Genomic DNA, 26754 nt, shown 5'->3' with positions numbered 1-26754 from the left:
GGACTGAAACTCATAATCCTTTTACTCATTATCCTGTTAAATTATTGGGTCTAAAGTTCACAGACCAAAAGGAATGCTATCAGCACCAAAAATGTATGCATGAATATAAACATACTTTCCAACAGACCACACAAAGCACAGTACTGCACATCAGAATATTTTGCAATGCCTCTTGGGAATGGTAGTTGTGTACAATATACACATTAATTTAATTTAATAAAAAAACTGTAGGAAACTTATGTGTTTTTATACAAACATTGGTGTCCACATGTGCTGCTTCCAGATGTATCCATCTTATATTAACACAGTTATAATATGTTTTGATCAAGAGAACACTAACTTATCCTGATAAAAGCCTAACTGAAAAAGCTATCGAGAAAGGTCAGGGAGCCTCATTTACAGTTCCACAGACTTACACTGTGGGTTTTGTTAGTTGCTTGTAGATTTATCAAATCCTGTAAAGGAGCTAAGTTGCCCTGCCTTAGCTTTCCTAAATACTGTATGTTTACAAACTATCAGTGACTTTGGACATTAGAGGCCAAGTCAAGTAAACTGATGTAATCATTATCCTCCTCAGTGACTGATCAAACATAATTATTTATACAAATGTTATACATTTATACTGTATATAATAAAAAAAAAACTGTAGTCTGCTAAGCCAGCACACAAGTTCATAAAAAAGTACTGATGACACAACTGCAGATGGAATACTTGCCAACTCTATAGCTTTAGGTCACAGACTATGGCATTATCATGGTAGTTGTATACAATATACACATTCATTTAATTGAATAATATATGTATTTTTGTAGCCAAGTGTTGCAGAAATCAAATTGAAATCTGGCAGGAAAATGAAAATGATTGTGAAAGTATGAATTGTAATACAGCAGTGTTTTAAATCTGTTTGACCAAGGGTGAGGGTGCAGCAATCTACAAGTTGATGAATTATAAGCAAACACTCAAGCTGAGTTGTCTAAATCAGTCCTACTGTAAGTGCTTTACTTAGTATTGATTTAAATGTAAAATTAGATTAGTGTAGGCATTCTATATGTAGCCTATAACCACAAATCACATGTTTACAACACCTTTTAGCAAACCAGAACAGTGCGCTTTCTTTCCATTGTGCACTATGTTGACACCCCAAGAAGGGGGCTTCCAGGCTGTTTTGGCTTCATAAACAGTACACTGTACCATTCACTTTGTCATATGGTAGGGACAAGTCGAAAATGTAATTAATATTTAGTTTATTTAAAGAGTCACTGCTCCTTGGCATAACAAGTAACAGGCTTTCATTAAACTCAGCTTGCAGACAATTTAAGGTAATTATGTTCTGATGTCTTTATTCTTCTCCATGATGTGAAAATGCTTAAAAATATATCAGTAAGATGTTGCCAGACAGTTCATGTTTTATGAAAAGGATGTCAACCAGCATCTTGAAATGTAAGCACCCAGACATAAAGCCCTAATTTAGTACAACATAACATAATGTACCCGCAAATTAAGGCTAAAACTGTTTTAGTTGGAACGATGCCTGGTAAAGATACACGCACACTGTTTTTTGTAGATCTGCCACTAGGGATGAACAAGGCCTAAAACGTAGGATTCAGAGAGTGATAGCGACCACATTACCCCCACTCCACTGCTGGAGATTATATACAATAGCATGAGGGCCTGGGAGCCATATTTGAGCCTGCTTTGTTTTATTAATGGTTGTGAACAAGACTTAATGCAATGGGAGTTGTGTCAGCGTAAGACAAATATAGAAAGATGATGTTGAAAAGGAAACAAAAGAAGAAAACTCTCATGAGTAATACTAAATATGTTTCATTATATAAAATGTGTATAATTAACACTAAACTGCTTTAATTTGATCCCAAATTAGTTACATTAATATTTTTTATTCTTTCATTAACTTTCATTAAACTCAGCCCTTCAATAATCTAAATTGTACTATTATCTTTGTTTTATGAATTTACTATATTTATTACAACAGTTTAAAAGCTTGACGAGCATGGTAAATCAGAATTACAGTACTGCACAGATGATTGCTACTGTAGGAGTATTGGTATTTTGAGGACCTTACTTGGTCAAAGATACCCATGGAATGGTATGATTTACAAAATGTTATGTTCAATTTATTTTGACTACATCAAACAGTACATCAATCATTACTGCGGTTATTCCTTTAGATACATAAGAACAGTTGTTCCTGCTCAGTGCATGGTAGTCTTGCATGAAACTTTTTATCGTCAAACTAATTTACTAAATTTGATTATAGCAGAACCTTGAGGTTTTGAACGTGGAACTTGAAACTGGGCTTAATTTTAGTTTCTCGTGTCTAATTTCTTCTAAATCGGCAGCTTAAAAATAGCACAGGGAAGATATCCGTGACAACAGTACATAGCAAACAAGACAAAACTAGTGGAAACTCTGAGACAACTGGAAACCATTCCTTTATAAATAAATAAATAAATAAATATACTATATCCTGATAGTTTTGTTTTCCACACATGTGTATATAAATGTAAACACATTTGTCGCACATTTGAAAGGCTATTGGGGGAAAGAAGACATCATCTGAAAATGATTAATCGTGATTCCTTTCAAAAGGTACTGATTAAAGGTTTGCTTAAGAGCCCAGGGCAGACTAAGAACGGCCGTTTTCCAGCTTAATGGCATACAGTGGAGCAGACTGCAGGCTGCCTCAACACTTGGACAGAAACAGCAGCTTGCAAGTAGACAGTGCCAAGAGAACAGACTGAAGCTAGAACAAGCACCCCCCCCCCCCCCCCACCACCACCACCACCAACGCCGTGTCAGACAGCACACAGACCATGCTCCCTTAGCATTTTCAGTTCTCACACAAAGTACTTGAGCAGCAAATAGCTGCACCATTCCAACATCACAAAGCAGACAAATTGTTCTTGAAATCTGACTAATGTGATTGTTGAAAGAAACTATTATACCAGAGACAGTAACATTCGATCCTATTTCAGTGTGCTTGTAGAAACTGCTTATGACCTGATACCCTGAATACCACCACTGTATTGTTTGAAATAAAGATGTGTGTGAATCATTGAGCTTACAGAGTCTTTCTCTTACAAGCAATAAGAAAACACCACTGAACTAAATGACTTATATCCAGATTTTAAAAGAACACAAAAACAGAAAATAAACAACATCTCGCCAACACATTCAAGGAACATTTTCTGTTAGAGGATTTCCAGATTATTGCAGCAAAATTAATGTCTCATTAAAATATATGTCACTGTTCCGTGTTTGGCTGCCTATGTTCACAGCAACAGAAACAAGGTAAGGGCAACTGCATATTAAGTGATGTATCTGATCTGTCATGCAAGAATCTAGAAGTATAGCATGCAGAACCCTATTCCTTTAAAACACAAGCCTATTGCACAAAACCATTCATTCATTTGTTTCCATAATAGCCGTTTATATCAGGGTATATCTTAAGCTCAACCAACCTGTTTACATTAGAGAGTGACATTAGGACGGGACTCCCGCGGGAATTGCGGGGCCCACGAGATTCCCACGGTATGGGAATACATTTCTCTTTATATTTGCGGGAATGGCTGGAAACGGAAACGAAACTGGCAGGAACAGGTGGGACGGAGAATAAAGAGTTTTAAATCTCACGGGAATGGATGGGAACTGAACTGAAGGCTGCGGGAAGAGCAGTACCAAACTTGTGAGATGAGCTACAAAATATTAAACCAATCAATATGAGATGTTATAAAATTGAACCAATCAAATGCATACTCAGACTTCTGGGTATCCATATATTTACCAAGACAGACACTATAAACCATGTATCAACGACACTCATTTAGTGATGTCACTAGCCCACCCATTCAATTCAACCTTGCTTGCTTCAAGACCATTAAAAAAGATGTAAAACACCTAAACTAATTTTAAATATGTCAACTTCAGCAAATAAAAGGGATTAAATAAACTTATTGGGAGTTAAAGTTGGAGTGAAACTCAAAAAAGACTGTGGCCCTCGGGTTTTTTTTTTCCTGTTATCAACACATTATGCATAATAAAACGGTTGCAGTAGGTTTGTGTGGTTCTTGTTATTCTTGTGTTGGGTAATATGGCAGTAGTGAATGAAATTTAAAAAATTAAACTAGGAACAGGATGAGAATGAAAAACACAAGAAAAAAAGGGTAACCTGAAAAATATCCTGCCTGAAAGGTATGCCATACAGCGAGAGCTTAAAATAAATTAGTCTCTCATATTTTTCATTCCTGAAGTTTCATTCCTGTGTCACTCTCTAGTTTACACAAAGCTTCTCGGTACAGCAGCACATAAATGGAAATGTGACCCGTCATTAACGCATCATAATGAGAGGATATTGCATTTTTTTATTATTATTTTGTTCTTCCAGGATTTACTTAATTTAAATCAGTTGTCTTGGTAGCAAGAAAACTTGGATGGCAAGTCAACCCAACTGATACAGTAAAATACTATTTTTAGTTTTTGGTGCAGGAGGTATCAGGGAACATCTCTGTTTGCCAACAGAGGAAAATAAGATGATTCTTCTCAACCCCCCCCTCCACTCCATTTCAAAAATCTTATCTTAACTGCATTATGTACAGTCACACCGGGAGCAGTAAGTGTCCAGTGCCGCTGCTGGTATGTGCTGCAGCACTAATGTGCATTGATGTTCTCTCAAAAAATAAAAGGGCCCGTTTCTTATCTCTTATAATTCTGCACTTCTGTCAAACTGTCTTTATCATTTATTTCAACTTCAGTTTTATTATTAATTTTCTTTCATGTTTTTTTTATAAAGTGCAAGGTTTTTTTTCTATTGAATTTTTTTATTGGTTATTATAGTTCGGGTTACCTAAACCTCTGTTTCTTTCTAGTTTGCAACACAGATTAAGCCATTCCTCCCCGCTTTTTTTTTAAAACAAAAGAGCTTCTTAGCAGACCAGCTATTTAAAATGTATGAGGCTTTCAGTAAGGTGGAAAGGGACAAAAAAAAACTTGTTTTCTTTTCTAAAACTTTACTCTCTTTATTTAACAATCCACCATAGCTGTCTGCACTTCAATCACAACACACTAAAGAGGTAAAAGCTTTATTAGCAATTGAACAAAGCTCACTAACTTTACAAAATGACACTCTCTTTTGTATTATCCTCTATAGTAAGGTAACCAAAAAAAAACAACTCGGGAGCATTTGCATAATGTATATTGAAAGACTATTGGGTATGCTGACTAACCAAAAAACAAAGCACATATTACAGTCATTTACGTTATTCAAAAATGTTTTATTGAATTAGTAGGAGCGGTAGAATGGTGAACTTTAGCAGAGCACATTAAGGAGTCCCTTTTGTGCTGAGGGAATCATAATAGAAACATTTAAGAAATAATTACATTTCACCATCCTTGGAGATATTTAAAAAAAAAAAAACCCAGAGATGACCAGTAGAACGCTCCAGTTGCATCTGCTGTAAACCTGGATAGCCATGACTAGGCATGTAAAATTTGAACATTTCTGTAATATCATTCTGAATCTTACAAAGTCGTTGTGAACACCCTTTTTAATGCAATGTGCGTTTAATTATCGGTTTTTATGAAGCGTATTATATGAAATATTAATCTAACCCCTCCTTGATTACTATAAAATGTTCATACTTTGCTTTCCTTTTGTGAAAGGAAAGACAAACAGCATGATAAAATAACAGGTGAGGGCCTTAGAAGTTTGTTGTAAACCTGTGTCAGAATTTTTTTTATCTTTTATTCAGGAATAATAGCACGACAATCACAGCACGTTACCTCTATTTTCGAGTACAAGTATCAGCACACCTATCATTTGAACCACGTTCTTTAAAAAAAACCGATTTGGTTACTTGAGAAAAGAGCCACTTATGATTCATTCAAATGTCCTACCTCACTTTCACAGGGATAAAATAGTTACATTCATAACTACAAATTGGTGTTCACCCCCCTGATCAAAAGCTGAGCTCGTTTTTTTTTTTTGTTGATTATCTGCAGTACCTGGAAATCCACCAGAGCCTTGTAACCTACCTATCTGTTATTATAAAAACATTGAATTGTGGGAACTTTACAATCGTATAGATTTACAAAAAGAAACAAAAGGTATATAAATTGGCCAAAAAGGTAAATGCCTGTACATAGCAACAATTACCTGAAACTCCTAAGTTACTTATTACCAGTAGAGATGACAATTTAGATTCTGTGAAGTTCATTTACCTCCGGTTTGAGTGGTTGTGGTGGGTTTGATCTGTGGCCAAGGTTTCTGAATTCAGCCAAGACATGAAGTCTGACATCTGAGCACACAATGCCAAGCTGCTCACCTATTAGTGCATCATAATACTGACATGGGCAGGATGCTCCACAACACACTGCAAAGTGAAATGGTACTGAAAACGTAACACAGGTACATTTCTTGTCTCCATCCTATCAATTTTTTCTAGCCAGTTTTTAATCAACTAGTTGTAAGGGATAGTTTTACACATGAGCTTTCCCTGTGTTAAGAGGTAAAGCAACAACATCAAAATAGAATTGAGCAATATTTTGATTGAATTGCTTAAAAATGTAAAACTCAGCTAGTTAGTTGAGCTTTTCACCAAAGCCTGTCAAATAATAATAATAATAATAAAAAAAAAGTCCTAGATGTCGGGAAGATGACTCAGAAACTAAAACACTGCATTTCAGTGGGTCTATCAAAATCACATATTTAATAAAGAAATGTGACTTATGACGTGCATGTCTAATTAAACCCACAAAAAGGGACTGATGCTGACTGATGTGGATATGGGCCTTAAGTTTCAATGTTGTGGCATATGTTGTTTATTGTTAAAAGATAAGCCTGTTTTTAATAAAACAATAGTTATCACATTGGCATCATTCTTGATTTCCGATGTATCAGTTTCAAGTCTCTATAGAAATCAAATGTCTGCTTTTTGTGGCAGGAAATGTAGGATCATTAAAACTGGAGGAGCCTAGGCTCTTTTATTTATGTGTTTGGCTTAGCTAGAACACTTCTCTGGAGTGAATGTTCAATGGCAAAGTGGCTTTTTCTTTTATTTTTCTGATTTCTGTTTAAGGAAACAGAAATGGTTTACAAACTGTGAATATATATTTCATGCATTTTATGTTGCTGTTACCTTTGAAGGCGAAGTAGTAAACATGTGTGACACAGCTGATGGTTAACAAAGAAAATACTTAATGTAATTTCCCATTTTTGTTTTAAACAGGTGTTTTGCCTTTTCTCTCTCCTGATACCAGCCACTTCCTACAACATTATGTAGCAGGAAATGGGCTCACAGCTGTGGTTGAACTAATTGCAAAAACAGAAAGGTATGGTACCACACAAATTACGGTAAACTTCTGCAGGGATTAACTGACTAGGGAGGAAAATCTAATTTCAGATTGTTTAATGCCAAGTCCTTAAAACACAAGTTTGAAGACATCAGTCACTATCCAGTAGTTCACCCTGTACATTGGAACCCTTTGATTTGAGTCATCAGTGTATACAACTGAAATAAACCAGACACCTGGTGGTGATGTACTGTAAATTAATTTGAACTGCTCTGCAATAAAACTCAGACCATGTCTACTAAGTGCTGGAGAGTTTATCAGCGGGACGAGACATACTGTAATTTGCATTTTATTTCCTTGTTTGATAGATACTGTGACACCCGGGATTTCTGAAAACGCAGACTGTACTGTGATGATACTGTCTCAGTCCCTGCTGGATCCGATCAGATAAGATGCTTGTAAAATCTTGACTCTATAGTCTTTGCCAGTAGAGTATACCACTATCTTCTTGCACTGCCAACACACACTCTCACACACTGACAAAACAAAACTAAAAAAAAAATCCCATTCACTATGCTGTAAAGGTCAAGATATAGTCTTTCCCTGTATCCGTAAGAAAATATTTTCTAAATGGATTTGGTCACATTAAGTCTTATAATTAGGCGGTAACAAAGGACACACTGAATAAGTAGTTTATTTTGTGAAATGACAAAGCTTAATTCATTTGCTTCATTTGAACCCCTTTATAGCTTACTGTGCTCTGTGAAAATCAACTTCCTTAAAACAGGAGTCAGACAATAATTGAATTACTAGAGGGTTTATTTGCAAAGCTTTTAATCCAGTCTTCAATTCACTCACATTTTTAAAGGAGAACATTATTACTTAGTTTGTTTTCTGTTATAGCTTGGAAAAATTCTCCCGGAGTAAACACATTGTAAACCAGCCCTACAGTAAGCAGGGAAAAACTGTCAAATGCGATATTGCTAATTTGATTTCAATTGTAAATGAATGTCAATTCAATTGTCATTACTTATGCCACACTAGTAAATATAATCCCTACAGATTCTTCTCTTGACTCATTCTAAACATCATTATAATGATTTAGGCGCCTGTGGAAGGGTGGTGGGCAATTCACTGACACACAGGAGACAGAACTGTAGTTGAAACGCCACTCTGGTGCACTGATTTATTTTCGCATGCAGAGGGTGCTATTGTCCGTGGCCTTTATACCGGCAACGGTAATCAGGACCACAGAGTTACCAACACAGGTATACAGTCAGGTTGATGCTGGCGCACTCGCAGGTGCTCAAAATAATAATGAAAACAAAAAGCGAAATGAAAAGGGAAAATAAAACACAGTAATAAAACTACAAAATAAAGGAGCTGCTTACGCAGTGCCTCCACTGCCGCTAAGCCGGTCAGCTTGGGTCTCCGTCTACGCTCGGTTCTGCACTATACTCAGGGGTGGCCAAGGTTCCCCTTCTAGTTACACATGTTCCCTCGGGTACGTAACAAGTTATTTTATTTATTATTTTCTTTCTCTGAACTGGCTGCTTGCCTCTTTTGTTCTCTCGCTCCAACCACTGGCGTTCCTGCCTAGTGTTTGTTTACACTGGCCTTCTCAGCCAGCGTCTCTGGGTATTCCCAATCATGGTCACCCGAATGCATAAGCAAGCACAGTACTTATGGGCTGAGCAATCCCCCAAGGCCTGCCTCTCAGCCACAGAGAGAGGGAAAACCAACACACCCTCTTCCCACCTCTCTGTGTCACTGCCATGACTGACAGGCGGATCTTACGAGGCTGCTGCCCACTTCCTGCAGAACCATGCATGCACCAGATAGTCAGCACAGATTTCCCCTGTTACAGTGCCATTTTGAAACATACCAGACCTCACTTCCTAATACCACCTGTGTTACGTTCTATTATGGTATGTCAGTAAATCATTGCTCACTTTATTTTAAGTGTTTAAAGTATTGACTATGCACATATCGAAGGGTAATGCCTTGTACATGGCCTTATCTCAACATTATGCTATGTAGAATTTTCTGTTTCATCTCTTTACTTTTCTAAACCACATGCTGCGTATCAAACCTATATCCCATAAAGACACAACACCTGTTTTGTTTCAAACAGATACTGGAATACTTTTACAGCAAGAGGACAAAGCATCCAGCAACTGAATTAATAATACAAAAAAACCATTGAAAAGATAATCTGCTGCAATAATTAGGTTTGCAAGGAGATGGCAGTAAGTAATGGTTTTCTTCACACTGCCTTAAGGCTTGCAGGGTGGCAAGCGTGTGTTTTCCTTTTAAACAGTCGTTTTGTAGTGGGGAGACAAATCAGGATTCATAAACATTGACATGCAATAGCTGTTTCAACTACAATTCAATATAATGTTCACTCGTGAGCTCAACAGCAAAAATTAGGCTGGAATTTATTTGTACAGCTATGGCTAAAAAGTTGAATTAACACATTTTGCTTCATAAAGTCGAATGAAACCTGGTGAATAATGTTACGTTAACATATTGAATTACATACCGCTTTGTAGTTTTCCATACACTTAAAGAAAAACTGACAAAAATTGAAACATTTCGAAACCTAATACTGTACTACTATTATGGCTTCCGGTAGACTTTTGCGATATAATTTTGTAGTTTATTTGATGACATGATGTTAAATAAAATATCAAAATTATATTCATATAGTTTTTTTGTTTGTTTGTTTTTTTTTTTAAATTATGTCTCGATCCTAACATTCTAGGCCATAGCTGTAGTATTAAAAAAAAAAACATTTTTTGTTATTGTCACTAACTATTGTTTTTTTTATTGATTCAAATCTTTTTTGTAATGAAATGTTGGAAGAAAGTGCCTCAATGCTAGAGAAAGCATCACCTTCTTTCTATTTAAGGCATGAATGAGTGAGGGATTCGATTTGTCCAGTGTCCAGCATTAAAGTCTCTTCTCACCAAACAAATATAAGTAACCTACTGGAGATTTTCAAAAGTAAATAAATGTTAAGTTGTTTGTAACTACAAGGTGGAATTTTATTTAATTTTCTACTATAATTATTTTGATTGAATTAAAGAAAAGGCATTAGGCAAGATCATGGTCTGTAAGATAATTATGCAATTATTATGGAATTCAGCTGTGCAACACCTTTGTCAGGGTGCACCATGCAGACACAGCTTGACCATCTTCGCGGGCTGTTTTTCCCCAGAACATAAGCTTGACTTAGATTTAACATATGTGCAACTGAATGATAAAATTAAGTTTCATTACAACTGGATGAGTGGTTCTTAAGATATATCTAAGAGTGACGAATACACAGGTACCTCGACTATAACCCTGTTGGGAGGTGACAAAGGATTACAATATATACATAAGTAGCATTTTAAACAGGGCCAAGACAACCATCATATCAAGAAGAAGAAGGTAAAAAGCACAAGACCAACATCTTACCCAAGTAGTCAGGGATAGTCTGATAAAATCCACCTAACAGTACAATAATCATTAACAATAATCCCAGAAACATATAAAAGACCTTGATATACCGTCTTTCAGTCCATATGTAATGCAGAATCTATTGAGTTTGAAGTAAACTTCTGTGCTGCGCAGCCTGTCAATGTGTTTCTACTTGATCACAGAGAAGGGGGCCAAGCTGCAGACACAAGACATTGGACATGGCGCCGAACACAACTTACAAATCTATGCTGGTGCCAACTTTAAATACACTTTTGTTCCAGGCACCTGGAGCCAATGTTGGCACCATAGTGTCTGTTTGCCCACGACTGCAGGGATGATCGAGGGAGCATGAGTGCCTGTGCCTGTCTGAGTCAGGGTGATCAGAGCACCATTTTTTAAGCCTTTCCTGTTAATAATCAGAGAAAATCTTATCTTCAAACACCCTATAACAGCCACAAAGTCCTCTCTCCCTTATTCTGCTTATACCAGTGCAAATATAACCTACTTAAGCACATGGGCCCTGTACTGTACGAGCTCCTGAAATGAGATATCTAGTGAGCTTTAGCTTGGATCCTGTACACAGTGTGTAAACCAAGGCTTAAAAAGTCAAATCCAGGACTCTAAAACACACAAACAGGTTATAGTTTTTGTCCCTTTCAAATCAGACCTGAAGATTTTTCTATTTATTTTTTTATTTTGCATTTTTACTTTAAAATATTCCCATAAATACAGGATGAAAACATCCAGCAAAAATATGAAGAGTACTTGGACAGATGAAGCTGAATTCTCATTCCTATTTCATTCCTGTTGGAGGCGGAAACCATGCCTCCATAATGAAAAATACTCTAACCTTCGCCTCAAAGGGACATGAACAGGAATTTGAAGAGCGAAGCCAAGATGTCACACATTCAAGCCAACACAAAACCTGGATCTCAATCCAGTGGAGGCACTATGATATTAACATGACAGATGTCTCTCTGGGAAAGAAACTATGATATTTTGGCGGGACAGCATAGTACCAAAGGGCAGAAAATAATTTCTCTACAATAAATATTATCAAAGACATGGTACCTGTTACCACACATTCTTTTAATAAAAAATGGAAAGTTATGATTTTTTGCTAATGTTCTATGCTTCAAGAATGGTACACATGCTGACAGTCAGGGCTTCAGGCAAAGCTTCTGAAAGAAAGAAACCGAGGAAGCCCTGCAGATTTACCTAATACCGGTATATCATCGATCACAAACACATTTGTTGAAAAGGTGAAGTCTGAACTGTAAACTCAGATGCTCAGCACAACTTCTGAATATTATTTCCAACCAAGTGAAAGTCAAACTGGTCATGCAGGGATCAGATTCTGACAAGAAAAGACCTACGACTGATTGACTGAAGGTAAGTTATGCAAAGGTATGTCAATGGCTCTATAAGTTAGACTGCAAGGTCAGACTAGCCTTCTTCTGAAACCCAGGCCCAACCCCCTGCCAGTGCTTAAACATCTATTCATGCATTCCAATCACCGTTTATTCATAATGGATCCCATCCTTTCACTGCAGATCGAGTTTGAACTGGTGACTAGTTCCATTACAACATTATGCATCACAAGGTTAATACAAACCATGGGAATCATACATTCACACTGTGTCTTAAAAAGTTAAAATGTGTAGTCAACACCGGATAGGCCTGGTTTTCCTGTGTGAATGGGGGGCGGGGTCAGTAAGGGTTCTATTGCAATGGTTTAAACAGCAGCAATGGAGTGGATCCCCATGCCACTTTATTTGTATTATATACTGAGCATCAAAAGAAACGTATCACTTATATTTGGATACAATTCACTAGATGTGACCGAAAAATGACGAACTCTGTTTTAGAGCAGGTGCAGTGATTTTTTATTGTGCTGATTGACATCACGAAGATGCTGCAAAATGATCTGTTGATCTTGGGCAGGTGTTGTGGCTCTTGGTCTCCCAGTTCGTGGCCTGTCATTGACAGAGTGTGTCTGGTTATACCGTCTCGCCAGGTTTGAAATTGCTGGTTGTGAGCACCCAAGACGGTGAGCCACAGTACGCTGCCCTAGTCCAGCCTCCAACATGCCGATTGCACGAAGGCCCTGCCCTCTTGACAGGCGTCGTTTTTTTTTCTGTGATTTTCTTTATTGCTTTTATTCAAGCTTGCAATTCAACAGCTGAAATCACTCCATATCCAGTGTCCAATCAACTGTCTCACTAATTAGGTGATTAAGTGCATATACTTCAGTCATAGTCACTCAAGCGTGTCGTGGTCAAGGATGAATGATCGAGTGATTAAAAAGAAACCAAAAACATTTAGTCAATGTCCATCATTTATATACCTTATTTCTTTCAAAAGTAAATGTGTTTTAATAGTGATAAGTTTATTTTGTTGCTCTGTATATTAAGGAATACTTTATTTCCTGTGCTCTTAATCATCATGTTTTACTGTTTCAGTCTATTCGGCATGTTTAATAAAGTTACCAGCACATTTAACCTTTGGGGCTGTCTCTGAGGAAACCTGAGCAAGGTGTCATTTCTGTAATAAGGCCGGTATAGAAATCACTACTAACTTCTTCCTGCCTGTAACAGAGAGTTTGTGAAATGTTTTCAATTGCAAATATTTCACCTTAACGGGGCTTGCTTATAGACTGCCCAAAGAAAAATATATGAATACAAATCAATTATATATTAGTGAGGAAACAGTGATAAAGGATGATGATTAATATTGTGGGATAATAAAGAAGTATTATAGTAAAGTTTTCCTTTAATAAGGATAACTTAGCCCTGTATTTTTTGATGAACCACTCCTAACTTAGTCTAGAGGCTTAATCCACCCATCTTTCTTACCAAAGGACCTTTAAAATAGTAATGTATTAAGCACACATGCAGACTGAAAGTTCACATTCCAAGTACTGCATCATGCATGTTCATGACCAACAACATTATAATAAAGTTTTAAAGTATGCCAACTGAAGCCCTGAAGGACTAAACCTGCAAATTGCATCAGCCAACTATAAAGAGCCACACTACACCAAAAGGAACCAACATTCACTTCTTTTTTATTTAAATGCTTCACTTTTTATCACCTTTAAAACAGATCAACATTGAAATTAGGTTTGCATATATAACTTGGCAGTATTATGTGCTGTACAGGAAATGTAGTTTTCTTTCTTTATAACACATTTTTACAGTATAATCTCAGAAGCAGCAGAACAATTTGAATGTAGTTATAGCAAGATACCATCATTACATTACATTATCGGTGCGTATTATTGTATAGTATGATGCACCCTATGATGTTTTTTTTGTTACAAGAATGAGCATATTGAAATTGGTGCCCCGTTGCTTTGAGTAACTCACAAATAAACTGCTAATCATAAATGGATATTCTCATGCTGTCGCGCTATTTTTAATTAAAAAAAACAAGACAAAGTAAAACAGAAACAAACGCCTAACTTCGTTTTTGGAGCGCTGACTACACAGGTAAGCCCCTGACTAACTCGCAGGACGGCTAAGCCGTTTACCTGTCACACAACACAAAACAAAAACCACACAGGTTTAATACAGTACTTGACGGCTAAGACAGAGCACACTATCTGCCTTCTACTCAGCAGCCGCCCCGTGCAGACTAGCTGCACGTCTTAAATACCCTGCACCCGGTTCTAATTTTCAATCACCACCGGATGCAGGGGATAATAAATATATAATAAATAAAACAATTAGCCACTGGGGCATATGCACATGTTTTATGCAGGGAGGATTTCAACCCCCTCCCTGCTGTCTTACTATATATATATATATATATATATATATATATATATATATATATATATATATATATATGCCATGTGATTGTGTTATTATCTGGCTATTGGATGCCCAACTGGATGAGCAGCAACATTTGTGTCTCTACTTTTATTTCTGCTTCTCTTTACCTTCCTATTACCCCCCCCCCCCCCCCCGCCCCGCCCCATAACTGTATCCATCAACATAGTTTCCCTATCATGACTCTGAGTTGATCAAAACGCAGAGAGAGAGAAAACGGTCCCAGTGCTGTTTTCCCATCTTCTCTCGCTCTTCTCTGATTTCATGACCTCAAAGTTAACCTTCTATTCTTCCTATTAGCAAGTCTAAGCAGGCAGACTTCAAACAGTTTTTGCTGGGTCACAAGGTTTAACAGTCAGGGAGATAATCATCTAAATTACATTTTTGGGGCTGATGTCCCAGACAGGCCAACAAGAGTTATTTTACCAGCTTTCGCTGCTAATCAGAGGGGCCTGTGTGCCGTGGTATCGGTCGGCCGTTGCCTTTTTTTGTTTCTCTCTCCCTCCCCAGAGACCAGCCCTATACTGACGGATCAGGGAGAGCAGCTGCACTGCTTTCTAGCTCCCACAACGTGTGCTGTAGAGGTCCAGGAGACATGAAAGGCAATTGTGGATCAATCTCCCAGCAGCAATATTTTTTCATCTCACGGCTGTGTGACATAATCTTTTCAGCACCCATTGATGGTGGAAGTCAACATAAATGTTGCTGCCAATTTCTGCAAGCTGTGAATGGATAGTTTGAGGGAGGGGGCTACTGTAAGTAAAGGATCTTTTTATGCAAGTCCATCCTCTTGGGAAAACATTAATTGAACACTCTGCTTCTACACACTATTAGACCAATAAATGACAATCATAACTTTACCAATACCAACGAATGGAAAGAAAATACATTTTTTATGACTAGATGAGAGAACTGGAACTAACAAATAACAATATTTACCGAAATAAGCCTAGGTGAGGTAATTATTATTTTGGCAATTATTGGCAATTGCATTAAGGCTATTTTTACAACCCCGTTGAGGTTAATACCTTTGATTTTTTGTTCACTGCCTTGACTCGCTAAAAGCTGTTTGTTCAGTAAACTAAGGCTATACAAGAAAACACAGCTAAGAGTAAAAACAGATATATACAGTATATCTATATAGATATATACAGTAAATATATATATATATATATATATATATATATATATATATATATATATATATATAGATAGATAGATAGATAGATAGATAGATAGATAGATAGATAGATAGATAGATACAGTAGCTCCTAAGAAAAAGCCAACATGCTGCCAAACGCTTGTTTAGTAGCAGTGGCAGCTCCTCCCATGATGAGGCACTGCCTCACAAAGAATTTTCAACAGGTCAAAACACTGCTAAAATCAGGAATTTGCCAAACTTGCAAAAAATCTATATTAACAGTATATTTTTCTGCCCATTAGCAACACATAGCAATGAAGCATTTTTATACACTGTAAATACAAATGTTCATTCTAGAACTTACAGTAGTTGTCTGACTGCACTCTTCAGTCACAGTTGTTCTTCACTTGTCAAAAATGTCTGATGCTTATCTAAATACTGCTGTCCTTTGACTACATTAATCCTGCTACTATTTCTCCCCAGGAAGATATACATTAACTTATTGACATCACTAAATACAATGGGGTCTTTCATATTTTTTTTTTTTTTTTTTTTCACCAAAGCGTTAAAATACAAGTAGATCTCATTGTCAAGTTGTTACAGCCAGGATGAACACAAAAACAGTTATTTAAAGTGTAATTTTTGTAACTTTTTATTCTGAAAGAAGAAACAGACCCATTAAAGTTACTAAACACAACACAATACCTGGTAAATTTAAGGGCATTTAGGTGTTTCTAAGTTGTTTCTTACTAACAGGTGTTTTCAAAACAAAATGGTGAAAATGAATGAACCAGTAAACCAAAGCTTTATGTCACATATGCTCTGATAAGAATACTGTGAATTTTCCAAATGTCCCATGCTGGCTAAGAAAGCATGTGTTGAACCAGAAACCCAGACACGACACTGACAGGCACCAGGTGTTGGGAAACCCTTGTCTACTACTGTTCAGGCTTACCTTGCATATGCCATCACTATAGCCTCTATAAGGACGCTGCACTAAGGATCAACTGCAATTTACCAGTGTTTCGTTTGCCGAAAGACCAAAACATTCCGTTATACTACTAGTCAGTGGTCAGGTCTGGCAATAATTTGTTTTGGGTTTTTAAATACCTTACTTAATTAATATGTTTTGATACATTAATATATGTTATGCAGACAGCTCAAATAGAAATAGAAGGGTTATAGTGTATCTGACATTTATTAAAGAGATGGACAAAGAACAAAATGTTCAAGTAAGATTCTTACTATATTTGCATGGGTGTGGAAATTTAAAATGTTCAGTTTGAACAAAAGCAGCATTTTGTTTACATGCCAAACCTGCTGTGAGCTGACTGCTGTCATGCAAATTGGCCTGGGAAAGGTTTATCTGGCTCTTTTAAAAGATTATTTTCCCATAAACCTTTATCTACACACATTTTCAGTAGCATTTGTAATTGAAGGTGGTCAAATGAGATATAGTATTATTGTTTGTTTTTTTGTATTTTTTGTATGTTTTGTAGGAGTACAGTGTATACAAAAAGAAAAATAAGGTGTTTAATTTAATTTTGTTTACAGGCCTGCGACATTAAGTCTGTTTAACGTGAGGTGTCCTTTGCTTTACAAATATTATGGCTCTTTGGTCTTAAAACCCTTTGAGTTGATGTAAGTCTATAACATTGTAACAGTCTAGATCATTGTTAGATCAAACCTAAGTTTTGCTTCAGGGAAATGTATATAGATTCATTCATCCATAGCTCAAAATTATTTGGTTTCTAAAACATTACGTACTTAGTTAACTGTGGCTATTCCAGAACACAACGAAAAAGGCTGCATCTATAGCCCAATGTGAAAAGTTACCAGTGGTTGAAGAAGTCAATGCTATGTAACTACACTTCATTCCTTGAAGCATATTTAATAATGCTTAATAAAGTCCACCATGGCTCTCACTGGCCCTGGAAGCTCTTAGTCACTTAACCGCCATCCCATCCCTTCTCATCAACATTAACTAAAAACTAGTGTTTCTTTATTGCATTACTTGGAGTAATGTCGGTAAAAAAAAACCCCAAAAAACATGCAAAGTCAGAAAAGATAAAAATAACTTGATCCACCCTGTACGTACTTATGCTACACTTTACATTTTTTTCCATATATCTGGAGAACCACTTATCCAGTTGCCATGGTTATTATGTACATACTGTTGATATATGTCAGGTATATCATATTTATTGTCGTGCACAGGAGCCCCTAGACAGCTCCCCAGGCCAGGGTTAATACTCTCGAACGCTTTCTGTAAGTTATTCGTTAGTCTGAAGTCAGATCTGAGAATAGTCAGCCAGCTTCAGAAATATCCATTTGCTCTGCTACAGTTAACACAATCAGACAATTTCTCTGCAGTCTTATGCTTTCCACTGCATATGTCTAAGTATGCTGCCTTTTACAAGGTACATTATCAGTTATATATCCATGAAACTTTTATCAAGTAATATGACAATATTTTTAAAGCCTGTTTTAGTGAATTAGGTTTGGTAGTCATAAAACTTTAGACTGTTTAAGAGGGGTTAGAACTTGTGAGTATGCATCAAAACACTATCAAAACCAAATGTAAAAATCACTTGCATTTATTGTGTTAGTTTGTCAGAGATCAGATTATCTTCCCGTTGCATCGTCATCATCATAATCTTTACCTGATAAAGAAGGTGTAGAATATTAATAACTGGCTTGAATTTTCTTAAAGTGCCAATTTGAAAATGATTCAAAACAAATATTTCCATAAAACAAAATTATAAAATACAAAAAAATAGTTGGTTTTGCTCTATTATGTGTACTGGATTGTGTGGTTTTACTAAAATTGCTGTGTTTATATCCATAAAACCACAAATGGTCCACTGTGACCTGTGTTGGAAGGTCAAAGGAATTAATATGCTGGGTGTATTGTGAAACTCGTATAACTGATAGATTTATGGAGAAAATAATACTGAATGGAATCCTGTTCGTTTTTTTGTTTTTCTAAAATGTAGTTGTACATATGTGACTTTGTATGAGTACATGCGTTTTTGGTTTAAATGAATCAAGTTTGTGTTAAAGAATAAAAATACATATGCAAACAACTGCAAATAAATTAATAGTTTTTTCATGTTCAAATTATCTTTAAAAATGTAAATATTCAAATATACTTTCATTTTTAACTTTGAAAAAATGTATAGGCGAATTAATGCTATATTACACTAAATAAATTTCTCAGGAGTAAATAAACCAAGTACCTTTTGATACATACATTCCATTACAGGAACGAATAGGAACATTTTTGCCTATGTATACATTTCAGTAGAGTTTTAATTGTGGGGAAGTAGAATTAGTTTTGAAAGTATAAATAAAAATACAAAAAGTTATGCTGTGTTAAAAAATGGACCTACAGCAATCATCTGTAAATTACTGTAAGCCAAAATACATGCAAAAGAAGTACCAGTAGTTTCTAAGTCATAAAAGTACCTGCATCCAATCCTATTTACAATGGCTACCCTAATATCTACTCACATAGATGCAAACATATAATGTAGGGTCTGAACAGTCATGATTTTTTTTGCAAAAATACACAGTAATTGTATATTACAGAGCTGGTAACAAAATCTTAAATGACACTTTTGAGTCCACAAATTAACATTCTCATTTGCGTGTTCTAATAAAAATAAAATATTTTCCAAAAAAAAAAACATATGGAAATAATTTTTTGTGTGTAAAGGACCGTAGTCTCTATAGTACATGTTACAGTAATCGAGTAATATAGGGTCAAATCAAAGTATTTTTTTAGAACAGGCAATGTGAGCTGGAGGAGTAGACTGAGAACACTACCTGAACCCTACAATTTACTGCAAAATGTTAAAATGTTCCACCATATCGAACAATGATGTGTTTTCTTCTGAACATCTTTTGTTTTGAATAAATAACGTATCATTGTCAATAGAGTTCAGGTTAATTGATTCCGGCCCCCGATAGTTATCTGAAATAAAAACATAGCAACCACTTCCTAAAAGGAAGGTGCATGGTCCTGAATTTGTGCTTAATGTCCACTTCTTTCATGTGCTTCATTTCTTTTGTGGGACAGATTAGTAGTAATTTAATTATTTTCGTTGTTTGCCAAAGTGCTTTATCACTTAGAAATGAAATGTAACAGACCACAGACCAAGATTAGACACCACAGAGTGTTCTGAACTTTATATGGCTACAGAACATATATATTTACTGGTTCCATGATTCCCTTCCTTCCCCCACTTAGAAGAAGAAAAATGTACATTATAATAGCCACCGCATAATATCTTAGTCCGGCAGTATGTGAATGGCAGGTTTCAATATTATGTTCCCCCCAGGGGTGATTACAGTGCTGAAAGACTTTGGAAAGAGATCTGCTTTAGAGCATTAATAGCATGTCAGTATTGAGATACAATACTGTTTCGATTTAAAAATGATTATTTTAGGTTTTACCGGATGCAGTGTCCTGATCAAGGCGCTATCTGAGGCTTCAAGTGAAACATTTGTCTTACTTGACTTAATACATTTATAATTGTTTTTTTAAGGCGAATAAATTCCTTAATGCATTCCATCCTAAAAACACAGTAATAATATCCAAGGTGAATACTTATTTAATGTTAACTTTTGAGGGTTTGTAACTAAGTTTCCTGTCTCTTGCTGTGTTTTAGTTTATTCTTTGTGCCTGAGCTGTTCTCCGAAGCAAAACTCCAGAGGAGTACTTTTGGGCAGTTCCAACAAAAATGTGGATGATATGAAAAAAATCCATATGCTAAATAATAATAATAATAATAATAATAATAATAATAATAATAATAATAATAATAATAATAATAATAAAGAAATGCAAAAAATAATCAGAGAAAAAAGAAACAAGACAATAAAAAATGAAACTCTAAATACAGTGCCTTGCGAAAGTATTCGGCCCCCTTGAACTTTGCGACCTTTTGCCACATTTCAGGCTTCAAACATAAAGATATGAAACTGTAATTTTTTGTGAAGAATCAACAACAAGTGGGACACAATCATGAAGTGGAACGAAATTTATTGGATATTTCAAACTTTTTTAACAAATAAAAAACTGAAAAATTGGGCGTGCAAAATTATTCAGCCCCCTTAAGTTAATACTTTGTAGCGCCACCTTTTGCTGCGATTACAGCTGTAAGTCGCTTGGGGTATGTCTCTATCAGTGTTGCACATCGAGAGACTGACATTTTTGCCCATTCCTCCTTGCAAAACAGCTCGAGCTCAGTGAGGTTGGATGGAGAGCATTTGTGAACAGCAGTTTTCAGTTCTTTCCACAGATTCTCGATTGGATTCAGGTCTGGACTTTGACTTGGCCATTCTAACACCTGGATATGTTTATTTGTGAACCATTCCATTGTAGATTTTGCTTTATGTTTTGGATCATTGTCTTGTTGGAAGACAAATCTCCGTCCCAGTCTCAGGTCTTTTGCAGACTCCATCAGGTTTTCTTCCAGAATGGTCCTGTATTTGGCTCCATCCATCTTCCCATCAATTTTAACCATCTTCCCTGTCCCTGCTGAAGAAAAGCAGGCCCAAACCATGATGCTGCCACCACCATGTTTGACAGTGGGGATGGTGTGTTCAGGGTGATGAGCTGTGTTGCTTTTACGCCAAACATAACGTTTTGCATTGTTGCCAAAAAGTTCGATTTTGGTTTCATCTGACCAGAGCACCTTCTTCCACATGTTTGGTGTGTCTCCCAGGTGGCTTGTGGCAAACTGTAAACGACACTTTTTATGGATATCTTTAAGAAATGGCTTTCTTCTTGCCACTCTTCCATAAAGGCCAGATTTGTGCAGTATACGACTGATTGTTGTCCTATGGACAGAGTCTCCCACCTCAGCTGTAGATCTCTGCAGTTCATCCAGAGTGATCATGGGCCTCTTGGCTGCATCTCTGATCAGTCTTCTCCTTGTATGAGCTGAAAGTTTAGAGGGACGGCCAGGTCTTGGTAGATTTGCAGTGGTCTGATACTCCTTCCATTTCAATATTATCGCTTGCACAGTGCTCCTTGGGATGTTTAAAGCTTGGGAAATCTTTTTGTATCCAAATCCGGCTTTAAACTTCTCCACAACAGTATCTCGGACCTGCCTGGTGTGTTCCTTGTTCTTCATGATGCTCTCTGCGCTTTAAACGGACCTCTGAGACTATCACAGTGCAGGTGCATTTATACGGAGACTTGATTACACACAGGTGGATTCTATTTATCATCATTAGTCATTTAGGTCAACATTGGATCATTCAGAGATCCTCACTGAACTTCTGGAGAGAGTTTGCTGCACTGAAAGTAAAGGGGCTGAATAATTTTGCACGCCCAATTTTTCAGTTTTTTATTTGTTAAAAAAGTTTGAAATATCCAATAAATTTCGTTCCACTTCATGATTGTGTCCCACTTGTTGTTGATTCTTCACAAAAAATTACAGTTTCATATCTTTATGTTTGAAGCCTGAAATGTGGCAAAAGGTCGCAAAGTTCAAGGGGGCCGAATACTTTCGCAAGGCACTGTATAATTTTTTTTTCAGACATTAGGGCAAGATGTGCTGTGATTTTTGGAAAGGACTTTAATGCTTATACAGTGCCTGTGCTTGTGGTGCATACATATTAACAGATCTGAAATGTGCAGTTGGAAAAGATTACACTGCACAAATGTCCAATCGTGGACCACCCTGTATTTCTTGCATACTTCTTAGGCCTTCATTACACTTTATTAAGTCCAGTGTTTATTCAGAGTTTTTTTTGTTTTTGTTTTTGCCTGCTGAATGCTAAAGACATTTAAGCTGCTCTAGGTTTGGTCAAAATCAACATATTGTCAATATGCAATAGGGTTGCATTATGTTAATATAAAACAATCAAAACTGATTCATCGTTTGTTTTTCAGGATATTAAAAAGAATATGCTAATTTGGTAACCCTTTAACTTTTGCCACAGTTGTCAGTCCAAAAACCAAGCCTCAACATGTTCAATGCAAACAATCAGCAAATATGTATACATTTAAGATAAGGGATAATAATATTCAAGACACTGGATCAAGGTACAATAATTACACAGTTCCAGCTTCAAAGAAGAAAATAGACGTCTTACACACTGCAAATGAATGCCACTTATTTTTGTTACATTCTTGAACTTCATTTACCTTTTGAGAACTGTTAATGAGGGACTACAACTTTAAATGAATGGCTCACTCAATACCTTCTCCCAAGTACATCTATAAGTTTGCCCCATACACTCCAAGGGCACATACTCTTCTGATTAAAAGATGTGCATGACCCATTCTTTAATGAATACTGAAAAGACTTCCTGGGGTTATACAAACTTTTTCTTACTAATCAAATGAGATGTGTAGGCATCTTTCAAAACATATTCCTTTGAAGACCCAGACTGACGGTTTCCTTATTCAACAATATGACAAGCATTCATAACAAAGACTTAGATGAATGAAGTAAGGATTGTTTTTGTTCCCAAATACAGTAGTTGTTCTAAATTTAGAGGCCAATCAAATTGCACAGTTATAAACAAGCAATGTAAAAGAATTCAGCATATAATGGTTAAACATGTTTAACTTGTACAGTTAATATCAAAATGTACAATATGAAGTATACACTTAAGCTATCTTTGGTTTTAGAGTCTAGTGGTGGAGAAGGCTGTAAAGACTTGCTGTATGTTGTTGTGGAGGTGCAAAAGTAGATCTGGAATGACACAAGCAAGCACTTTGCCAACTGTACTAAAGAGCTAGGCTCCTTTTGGGGGATTATCAGCCCAACGTTCATAAACACCATTATTTAATAAGAACATGTTCAATATTTATTTCATTGAGTTATTTCACATTTCCGCCCTTGGTACAGAACTAGCATTGCATTTTCTTCTGGCTTCCACTCTGACACATTATATAACTCCCTAATAAACACTGGAGAACAAGAAAAGGTTTATCTATTTGTATGGTAATGCACATACTTCATTATTGTCACATTGTTCACATACAGTCCAATCCAACACTTGCGGGAGGCATATTAAAGTCTTAAAGGCTCCTTTTGCAACAGATATCTTCCAGACTACAACAGAAATTTGGGGAATATAACATGTACTGTGTGTATAACACCCACCCTGAGTATAACATGCATGACTGTGCTGCCTTGGGTAACATTCCTCATACAATATCTCCTCTTGGATACTACATTATCAAAAATAACATACTGTACTATATAGAATACTGCTACTCATGTATACCATACACCTCTTTGATAAGCAAATGTTTCTTAAAAAATGTCCTTCACTGACTACATACCTCTGGGCGTGGATCTCATTTGTGTGAAACAAACATCTCATTTGTGTGAAACAAACATCTCATTTGTGTGAAACAAACATCTCATTTGTGCGAAACAAACATCTCATTTGTGTGAAACAAACATCTCATTTGTGTGAAACAAACATCTCATAGTACTACTAATAAAACTAATTCAGACATGTGCAACTGTAAAACACGTGTCTGATAAACACTTCTAAAGACTTCAATAAAACATACAGCTTTCTAGTACCCTTTGTGGAACTACCAAAAACACATTATATTTTTCATAACAACCAGATTTTCTGTTTCATATTTGGGATTCTGTTTCAAACTATGATTGTGTTCTTTCTGTAGTAATTCCAGGATTTTGGAAAATTAACCCCTTATGTATGGTTTGCTGGGAAGAAATTATAAAATGTATAAAATAATGCACAGTTATGTTTGAAAAAAATACATTAAAGTATTAAAATAACAGCTATATAACAGTGGGTATGCAGAGTTAGTAGCTTGGTTATATTATTGCATGCAATGTATATTGTGGCAAATTGTTAACAAAGTATGTAATCGAGATACATGATATAAAGACAGTCGTACACTATAAGAATTAGTATTGATAAAATAGATCACCATTGACTAGATCCACTTAATGCGGAATCACCTATATGGTCATCCAGTTTGATCAAAAACATTTTTAAGTGATAGCTTGGCACTACACAGTACATATATTTTACTGCCTTAAAAAGGCAGGATCTTGATAGTATTACTCACACTAAGAAAGCAGAGATAAAAAGCATACTACATACTAAGTAGAATTCTTCAGATGTAGGGGGTATTCAAAGTTTTATCCAACCATATTTTTTTTTAGCATGAGTATTGGACAATAAAATAAAATAAAAATTAAAAACTCAAGTACATTCATTTATGTAACTACACTATGTAAAACATAGTGGTGCAGTAAAAGATGCAAATGGAACAGATGCAATTAATTATATATATATATATATATATATATATATATATATATATATATATATATATATATATTAGCTCAAAGAGATCTATTTATAATAAAAGCACAGCTACAGACATATCAAACTAATATGCAACATATGGCATTAACTCGTTTCCTGAACCAATACTAAGTGCACGTCGTCATAAAGTATTAGTAATAGTGTTCAATATAGTACCATGTACTTTGGGACCACAATAAAAGGCCCAAACTGCCTCATGTCCAAAACCCATACCGGCTCTTCCAGAAACCAATGGCAACCAACCATCTTGCAACCAAACTTTTAATGTCATACAAGAGATGTAAACAAAGTTCAAAGGCCTTGGACATCACTGACTACCCGCACACTTCAGAGCTCTTTCCAGCAGTACACAGCCTGGTTTTCCCTGTGTGATTTAACACCAAGAGCCTAATTCCTGACCCATGAAATCGGTATTACATGCAATCCCCTTTTTTTTCCATTAATCAAACCTGCAACTAAGATTTTCCTATGCAGTGAAATGCATTATATTTGAGTTCAGGCAGGAAAGATTTGGCTGCATGGGTACTCTGTCCACTGCAAAATCCTCACGTTGATGCTAGAGTTTAAATATAGATATTACAGAAATGTAAAAAAGAAATATACCAACCCTTTTCAAACATTTGCGTTTCTATATACTGTAGGGATCAAGAGATTAGACTCTGGCTTGTCAAAAACACTGCATAAAAAATTCCCTAAATTACTACTGGCAGAATAAAAAAGCTGCTAAATGAAAATCAAAGAGACCAAGAAAGCTTTTTTGTTTAACTACTAACATTTGTAAGATTGTAAAACACAGCCTTACACCAGTCTTGTAAACTTACAGTAAATAACTGAAACAGGGTGAGGCCAGGTCCAGCAACTGATTTTTTTAAGGCGACGTAGCATTGGATACAAAACACAGGACATTTTACTGACAAAAATCCCTATAAAAAAATACACCAAAATACTGCAAACATTTTTTTGTACTCTCACTGACTTTTTCAGAAACTTGAGATTTTTTAAGCCATGAAAAAACAGTACAATATACAGTAAAAAAAGTAGTAAAAAAAACAGACAAATAAAAATGTTTATGTACTGAGGAAACAAAGAAAAACTGTTATATAAAAACTTACACATTTGTCATAAATTGGAAACATAAAATTGAAAATACCTGTAGAAATCCACACATCATATATTCGTCAAATATGGGCAGACTGGGCCTGTTTTCTCTGTAAATGTTGAGGGTATAGATTGTCATGACAACAGGCTCTGGCTGAGATTCGTCCACCACCAGGATATTGATTCTGCTGCTGCCAAGGCCAACTGGGTAATTAGCCATTCTGTTGAAAGCATAACCCCAATTATTTTTTTATTTAAATCTATATGATTATTGAAAACAAGTTCCATAGATAACTATCTACAAGTTTTTTTTTTTTTTTATAAACAAACATTAAAAATGATACACTCCTCACTTATTCATAATAAACTGTATCACGACTAGAGACGGCAATATGATTACAGATTCAAGGTTTCAAATATGATGAATATATTATTCATTTATGTTTTATTTCATATAAATCAAATACATTTGTATGAAATAATATGTTGGTTCATATAGTGAAAACTTTAACAGAACTAAAAAAGCACTACTCATAATACATCTAAGACATGTATCACATTACGTAG

The 26754-nt window shown here is 35.8% G+C and overlaps 1 protein-coding gene across 2 annotated transcripts in view; it reads right to left on the bottom strand.

Moving 5' to 3' along the window:
- The window catches only part of LOC117419621 (cadherin-like and PC-esterase domain-containing protein 1), a 76611-nt gene that overhangs the window by 20217 nt on the left and 29640 nt on the right, over positions 1-26754 (bottom strand). For both annotated transcript variants that reach the window (XM_058986025.1, XM_058986024.1), the window contains one exon: positions 26240-26408. In XM_058986025.1, coding sequence (XP_058842008.1) covers positions 26240-26408 — 169 coding nt within the window. The remainder of the gene's footprint in view (positions 1-26239; positions 26409-26754) is intronic.

The sequence above is a fragment of the Acipenser ruthenus genome, chromosome 14, assembly GCF_902713425.1.
Source record: "Acipenser ruthenus chromosome 14, fAciRut3.2 maternal haplotype, whole genome shotgun sequence".
Classification (NCBI taxonomy): Eukaryota; Metazoa; Chordata; class Actinopteri; order Acipenseriformes; family Acipenseridae; genus Acipenser; species Acipenser ruthenus.
This window is presented reverse-complemented; position numbering and strand designations above follow the sequence as displayed.